This window comes from Nicotiana tabacum, chromosome 9 (genome assembly GCF_000715075.1).
Source record: "Nicotiana tabacum cultivar K326 chromosome 9, ASM71507v2, whole genome shotgun sequence".
NCBI classification, from domain to species: domain Eukaryota; kingdom Viridiplantae; phylum Streptophyta; class Magnoliopsida; order Solanales; family Solanaceae; genus Nicotiana; species Nicotiana tabacum.
The window spans coordinates 89,076,090-89,083,795 of NC_134088.1; the positions used below are offsets into that span (position 1 = coordinate 89,076,090).

The 7,706-nt window shown below is 35.6% G+C and overlaps 1 protein-coding gene and 1 long non-coding RNA gene across 3 annotated transcripts in view; one reads left to right on the forward strand and one right to left on the reverse strand.

The window, feature by feature from the left end:
- LOC107802528 (potassium channel KAT3) overlaps positions 1 to 5,189 on the forward strand; it is an 11,299-nt gene extending 6,110 nt beyond the window's left edge. Inside the window, exons 3-13 of the mRNA XM_016626046.2 lie at positions 940 to 1,101; positions 1,208 to 1,265; positions 1,385 to 1,702; positions 1,795 to 2,034; positions 2,302 to 2,400; positions 2,494 to 2,526; positions 2,681 to 2,866; positions 3,098 to 3,175; positions 3,642 to 3,702; positions 4,565 to 4,705; positions 4,895 to 5,189. Coding sequence (XP_016481532.1) covers positions 940 to 1,101; positions 1,208 to 1,265; positions 1,385 to 1,702; positions 1,795 to 2,034; positions 2,302 to 2,400; positions 2,494 to 2,526; positions 2,681 to 2,866; positions 3,098 to 3,175; positions 3,642 to 3,702; positions 4,565 to 4,705; positions 4,895 to 4,998 — 1,480 coding nt within the window. The 3' untranslated portion in view covers positions 4,999 to 5,189. The remainder of the gene's footprint in view (positions 1 to 939; positions 1,102 to 1,207; positions 1,266 to 1,384; positions 1,703 to 1,794; positions 2,035 to 2,301; positions 2,401 to 2,493; positions 2,527 to 2,680; positions 2,867 to 3,097; positions 3,176 to 3,641; positions 3,703 to 4,564; positions 4,706 to 4,894) is intronic.
- On the reverse strand, positions 1,582 to 6,849 carry LOC107802529 (uncharacterized). Of its 2 annotated transcripts, none has more exons than XR_001651841.2 (3): positions 6,467 to 6,849; positions 3,595 to 3,731; positions 1,582 to 1,719 (listed from the first exon to the last, which is right to left on the reverse strand). It is a non-coding gene; the product is annotated as an uncharacterized LOC107802529 (long non-coding RNA). The 2 variants fall into 2 exon arrangements; XR_001651840.2 differs by having other exon boundaries at positions 3,595 to 3,660; positions 6,467 to 6,840.
- Between the last annotated feature and the right edge of the window lie 857 nt (positions 6,850 to 7,706).

Sequence of the window (7,706 nt, forward strand, 5' to 3'; positions counted from 1 at the left end):
TTAAGAGAAGGCACTTATTGTTAGTGCAGCAAAAGTTTGAAGGGACTTGAGTGGAGAAGTGTAGTTGTATTGGAAGAAAGTAAGAAACTTTATATTGATGCAAAAAAAAGAAAAGAGAGAACACTTATATTTGTACTAATCTTGATACAAGAGAAGGTGTGCACATGACACCTCAAGTAAATCCCACGTTGGAATGGAATAGCCAAATAGGAAAGTGAGATCTTTTTAAGGCATAACACAAATTCATATGGTGCGCACGCTTTTGGGCTTGATGATGGTGTAGCCATTACAAATCCATGAGACCTGTTGGGCCAAACGGAAAATACGTGTCATGGGCTTGGCATATAATAAATATGGCATTAGAGTTGTACACTTATTCCTCAATACGGTGGTGGGGCAGACCTCAGCGATGACACCGAGTCCCTTAGGAGAGGTGTATGGCTTCCATGATGGAGGACGAGCCGATAAGGACGTTTAAAATAGAAGGACTGGCAAACTTCTAGGTTGACAAAGAAGGGTGCACATGACACCTTAGGCGAATCCCACATCAAAGTGGGTGAGAAAAGTGAACGAGCATTATATACTATAAGGCATAGCACAAGTTCTCATTGTACGCGCGTTTTTGGACTCTATGATGGCGTAGCCCAAGGGACAAATTCGTGAGACCTGTTAGGCTAAAGGGGACAATACGTGCCATAGACTTGGGCTAGAGAAAAGTGAAAGAGCATTATATACTATAAGTTATAGCACAAGTTCTCACCGTACGCGCGTTTTTGGACTCTATGATGACGTAGCCCAAGGGACAAATTCGTGAAGCATGTTAGGCTAAAGGGGACAATACGTGTCATGGACTTGGGCTATGGACAAATTTTTTAATTATTTTTTTCTCATTTTTTCTTATGAAGATTACAATTTCAGTATTTTCTTCTGTTTGAAAAGGTACGTCACACATCTATGGTTTCCAATGGATGTAGCTTCAACTCTACCATTTCAAACCATAAACCGGATCGTCACTGGAAAAATGAACCGAGGACCAGTCTTTGGCTTCCTCAACTTGCTGAGACTCTGGCGACTGCGGCGCGTTAGTGAATTCTTCTCAAGGTATACTTATAATTCTTAAACATGGATCGATTCTCTGTAGCATCAATATAATCACTTCCTTTAAAGTTAGACATTGTATCAACTAATCTCTCCCCCTTCCTTCTAGGCTAGAGAAGGACACTCGATTCAGCTACTTCTGGACAAGATACTGCAAACTAATTTGTGTAAATACTTGTCATCTTAGCTATACATTAGATAAGTTTTACATGATCATATGATATAGGCATGACTATATATCTTCTTGAAATGGCTTTAATCTTCTTATGACTGTATTACATGACAGGTGACATTATTTTCAGTACATTCAGCAGGGTGTTTCTATTTCTGGCTGGCAACACGTTATCATAATTCAGAGGATACCTGGATTGGGAAAAATATTCCTGATTTCAAAACAAAAAGTATCTGGCAAGGATACACCTACTCCATGTATTGGTCTATTACCACCCTCACAACAGTCGGATATGGTGATCTCTATGCTGTGAATACTGAAGAGAAGATCTTCACCATCTTTTACATGCTTCTCAACATTGGACTTACTGCCTACTTCATTGGCAACATGACTAACCTTATTGTCCATAATGCTGTTCGAACATTTGCCATGGTGGACCGATCATTTTCCTGCATTAATTTTCTAGATTTTTTTTCAAGATCATGCATAGTTCCATAAACCAAATTACTTGTGAATGTATGCAGAGGGATGCCATCAATCAGATTTTGAGATATGCGAGCAAGAATAGACTTCCAGAAGGACTAAAAGAGCAAATGCTAGCACATTTGACACTGAAATTCAAGACAACAGAACTACAGCAAGAACAAGTTTTAGAAGACTTGCCAAAGGCTATAAGATCTAGCATTTCACAGCAGCTCTTTCGTACAACCTTACAAAATACCTACCTTTTCAAAAGAGTCCCCGAAGATTTTATAGTCCAGTTGGTAATGTTTTCATCCCTAGCGCAGCTAATTTATTTCCAACTGTTATTAACAGGGAAGAGGGTTTGTTTTGTAATCATCGAAACTACTGCAAGCCACCCCCTTTTGTTTTTCTTCAATAAGCAAGCTACCTTCAGGCTCAAATCAATATTTTTTCAATAAGCTAGCTACCTTCTAGAAACCATGTTCTTCTTGGTTTAAACTTTAACTGTGCGCTTAAGGATTCCACAGATCTAAGCTATATATGTTGTTTCACTTTTAATACTACAGGTCTCAGAGATAAAGGCAGAATATTTCCCACCAAATGTGGACATCATTATTCAAAATGAGATACCAACAGATTTCTACATTATTGTATCTGGGGCCATGGTATGTGCCATTCCACTCAACTACTCAAGTTTTAATTTGCTCTCTTGGTATACCCAGACAGTTACCAATTTACTGATTAACTGACCGCTGCAGGATGTTGTAACATACAAGAACGGAACGGAACAGGTCTGAACGTATTTCACTTTTCTCTTATGAAGATTTATTAACAGTATAGAGATACAACGATTCGACATAAAATTCTCTATGCAAACTACTTTTAATTGGGATATATATGACTACTAATTCTTCTGATAAAAAGTTCAAATGTTGCTGCTGACAGTTTCTTTCGAAGTTGGGGTCTCAAGAAATGTTTGGGGAAATAGGTGTGGTGTTTAATATCCCTCAACCTTTCACAGTGAGAAGTAAGAGGCTTTCTCAAGTTGTCCGTATTAGTCATCATCATTTCAAGCAACTGGTTCAGCCCCTTAAAGAAGACGGACAGATAATTCTCTCCAATTTTCTTCAGGTGCATGCTCTGGTACCTTCTATTTAGTTGCTACTAATATTCTTGAATATCATAATATTCCCAGTAAAAAGTGAGTTGTCCATTTTCCCTGTATCTCACTCTATTCTTGATACCCTCAGCCATCAGAAAATACTTAGATCAGCATCCAGCTCTTTCCTGGGTTATATCTCTGTTTATACTTAATTATGTCACCCTTATTGTTGATCTTAATTTGTGGCACTATATTATCAGCATCTGAAGGGATTGAAAAAGGAGGAGCTAGCAGAGATGCCGGTCGTATCAGAATTTCTCGATGACTTAAACAGTGAGGTAATTCTTTGTCATTAACTTGCAAAACCTAATGCATTAAATTGAATACGAACTTAAGTCTGATTTGTTTTTCATTACTGTTGAACATTACCGACAAATTTAATACACCTGCTTTCTTTTGCAAACTTACCGGAGTTATGGACCTAATAATGATGAGCATGGAAAAATATTTACAAGAAACCATCTCATGCTAAGTAGCAAACTCAAACAATAGCCCCAACTTCCCCAAGAAATTGAAAAGAACAAAAAAATGGGCGATAGGTAAGTTTCTAAGCACTCTTAGATAGTATCCATTGACAGAAAAATAACATACTCCAAATGACAACTTCAATGATCTCTTAGTTAACATGCAGAATGAGCTAAATTTAGACGTGCAATAAATGCAAAAGTAAAGTAAGAACATATGAAAACTTCCAAACCTTTTCACTAAGAATAAATTTTATGTTGCTTCATTGACCTCTTGCAGGAATCCACAGTGATTGAGGCTGGATCACAAGATCATGCAGGACATGTTCAACAAGAAAACAGTAAGCTTTCACTTCACTTGGAACCAATGCTGATGACAAAAAAGTGTGCAGTTCATATCAAAATTTACCAAAGATAAAATATATATTATATAACTTTGATAAGATAACTCTGCCCAATAGGAGACAGTGATGAATATAGCTCATTGGCAGAGAGTTTAATCAAACCCATTTTGTCTCAGGCCTTCTATACTCATGTGAAAAGTAATAAAATGTGGAACCAGAAGGAGTTATTTTATGCTTGCTGCATCTTTATCTGGAAACAGTGGCTAGGTTTGGAGCTCAAGTGCTCTTATACTATCCTTTGTACTTCTGGAGATACAAGTCAGAGAGAGGTGGAATGTGCTCTTATACTATACTTTGTACTTCTGGAGATACAAGTCAGAGAGAGGTGGAATGTGCATACCAGTTCTATCTGGTTTAAGAAGATACTATACATTATCAGTTCTGCAGAACTTGATGTAGATGTTGATATTTTTAACCATTTAACTGAAGGCCCATTTATGTTCTTTTATCTTGTTGTTGACTTAAGGTCAATGTGAACCTAAGTAGAACTCTGAACCCGCTGACTCAAAATTCTGGATCATAGAGAATAATCGAAAGTGATGGACATAAATGAGAGAAGGGCTGGTTCTGAACAGGCTAAATCGTCGATAGATAAATTACATGTTGATTATTATCTGATAAACCCTTTCTCAATGTTCCTTTCTTTCTGTTCCATTTCAACCATGAATGGGTGTGACTACTACTTTTAACTTTTTTTTCTGTATCCATGCATATGATGAAAATTTGCTTCAGATGTTCCTATGGTATTCTCATTGATTCAATTAACTTGACGGATTCTAAGCCCTCATTTTGGATGCAGTAATACCCAGAGCTCCTGCCCTGTCAAAGACGCTTCCTACAAGGGTGATAATTCATGGATATCATCCGGATGATACATCAAATGAAAGAGGAAAACTAATCCATCTACCTGATTCAGTTGAACATCTTCTAAGTATAGCAGGTGAGGAAATTTTGAAAGATCGTAGTTCTTCTCGTACATTTTGAATTCAGCAAGTCCCTTCAAACAATTTCATTTCCACTCATCCGCTCATATGAAATTACCATCCTTTTGAATCAACGAGAAGATTACCGGAAAGGAATTATGACAATATTCAGAATCCTGTCTAACCATATTATTTGGTGGATGCAGAAAGAAAGTTTGGGAAAAGTGGAACCACTATTGTCATGGCAGATGGTTCTCAAATGGAGGATTTGGCTGCTCTGCGAGAGAGTGATCGCTTGTATATTTTTTGAGAACGAACTCTTATACTATATATAGGAAACAATGAAACAAATGTATGAAGATAATGTGTTGATAAGCCAAATCACTAGATGCATAAAAGTCGAAGCTGGCAGAAAATATCTTAAGCAACTTCTGTATCTCAACAGCATATATTGTATTTGCACTTTTCTTTGTCTTATTTAATTCAGAGAGCTCTTGTCAATTTTGATCTGTGTGAGAGAGAGAGATTCCTCATGACATCATAAACTCAAAAAGTATAGCCATACTTCCCATCTAATCATGGGATGCTTACATATATCAACACCTTATAGCTAGTGAAAAACACAGGGGGGGGGGAGGGGGGCGTTTGCATTTTATTACTGTAAAGTTTAGCCAAATTAAAATCTAGTTCCAGAAATTGCAGAAAACAAACTGTTAGTTTTTCAGATAAAACAAGAATGAATGTGAATATGCAGAAAAGTAAAGAGAGAGAAACCTTTATTCTGGTTTGGATCATGTGCCTAGTCCAGTCCCCTTTGTTTACATTGTAGTTTATATTGTGAGCACTTTAAGGATTTTTTTAAGTACAACTGGGATGATTTTTCCGTGTTCATCACAAACATAACTAGGTTGGTTTTCACTTTATCACCAATAACGAATGTCACAAGTTGGTTTTCACTCTGATCACCAACAATGAACATTCCTTTTGGTTTTTGATTTGATCATCAAAGATACGTACCCATATAACTCTCTCTTTTCTCACTAATTTACTTCACTACACTGAGATACTGTTATAATGCTTTCTGGAAGTACGGGAAAGCAATTTAGAGTAAGATGTGTAGTTTTAGTTGTTGCCAAGCTTTCTTCTTATACCTTTTGTCTGAATCTTTCCTAAGTAAAATTATGACCATTGGTTAGTCTCATTAAAGCTGCAGTTTTTTAGCAAGACATATAAAATAAAAAATTCTGGATCTCATTAAAAAGTGAACACAAATTAAAACTCAACCTACATGTAAGATCGAAAAGGTGAGGATTTCTCAACTTCATGTCATCGTCAGCTTCAAACGTTGCTTCTTCACTGGAGTGATTATGCCGTAGTACTAATTTAACCGAAGCTATCTCCTTGGAATGATGTTTCCTTACTTGTTGGTATTTTCTTAACTCAAAAAAATAAGATTTTAATAAAATTTCAAGAATATTACTTTTAATTCTCACATATTTTTAACATTTCTTGCAAGAAAGAAAAATTCAATGGAGTTCGAACTTTTTAACAAAGAGAAAAAGCATCTGCATAAGATGTCATTTTGTCGTAATCACCAAATTAGCAATACATGCAGCATTTATTCAGATTTTATAAGCTGTAACACTACAAAATCATGTAAAGTACCCAAAATTCGGTGACCTAAAGAGATAAGACGATCCCAAAGTTTTCATTGCAATTGGAAGAAAAGACTGACGAAGTTTCAAGCATAAGCTTTCGGAGAGAGATAGAGAGAGTACCATTAACGGAGATCTTAGGGTTAATGCTGATCTGATCGGAAGGATTAGAATTCTGATCATCGATTTCAATGGTGGAAGTTTCCTTCTGCTTTGCCATTGTAGAGAAATTAGCTTAGGACGGAGCAACCTCGAGTTTGACGAGACGCTATCGAAGAAATTTCATGCTTTCTTTTATTTGGATTTAATTTTTAGAATTGGTTTCTCCATTTCATTGGTAACTTTTTGGACATGATGTTAAGAAATTAAAAAGTTTGCTTACTATTGTGAACAAGATGTACAAGCAGCTTATTTGAACAGATCCAACCAACCTTTTGGACATGATGTGAACGAAGCAACAAGCAAAGGTGAGCAAAAACCAGCAAAATGCCATCTCATTTATACGATATTACTATGACTATGAAGGGAAAGTTTTACCAGAATTTAATATCTTATTTACTTCATCTCTTATTTGAGAAAGACTATAAATAACAACAACAATCCAGTATAATCACACAAGTGGGGTCTGGGGAAGGTAAGATGTAGGTAGTTTTATCCTTTCGCTAGAATGACAGTTGGTTTCGATAGATCCTCGGCTAAATAAAAGATTAAAGAAGCACTAATAGCAAGTAATAGTTAGACAATATATTTAAAAAAACTAAAATCAAGATAGCGACAAAGAGACAAAAAATAATTTAAATAAATTTATTCATTTAGCAAATGCTAATTAAAAGAGGTTTTTGCTCATTTGGTGAATTCGGCCTTTTTCTTATCTCCAAATTACTTAACCTCCTTTTGCTTCACGCAGTAGGATATAATCGCTTTTTTTAATGGCAAGAAAAGAGATTGTGCTTGAAAGCAATATTCTCAATTGGAAGACAAGTTGACACATATTTTTCTGGAATAAAAAATGTAATGTATGTCCTACTGCCTCGTCTTCCTACTTAAATATAATTCACAAATAATAGTAATAATAATTGTTGTAAATAATATTAGTAATTATATGTATCCTTTGGGATTTTTAAAATAAGATTGGGGGGGAAAGGCTGACACGTCCAATCAATTTCTTAATGATATTACTAATCATGAACTTTGAAATTTCTCAAACAAAATGGGAATGAAGAATTGAAAATATAAGAATTGATATTATTATTTTATACTGATGTCAAAACATGTTATATCAAATTACTCAAAATAATGGAATCAAAAATCACAGTAAACCCTCAATTGAGGATTAGAATATATGGATCATAAATACAAAAAA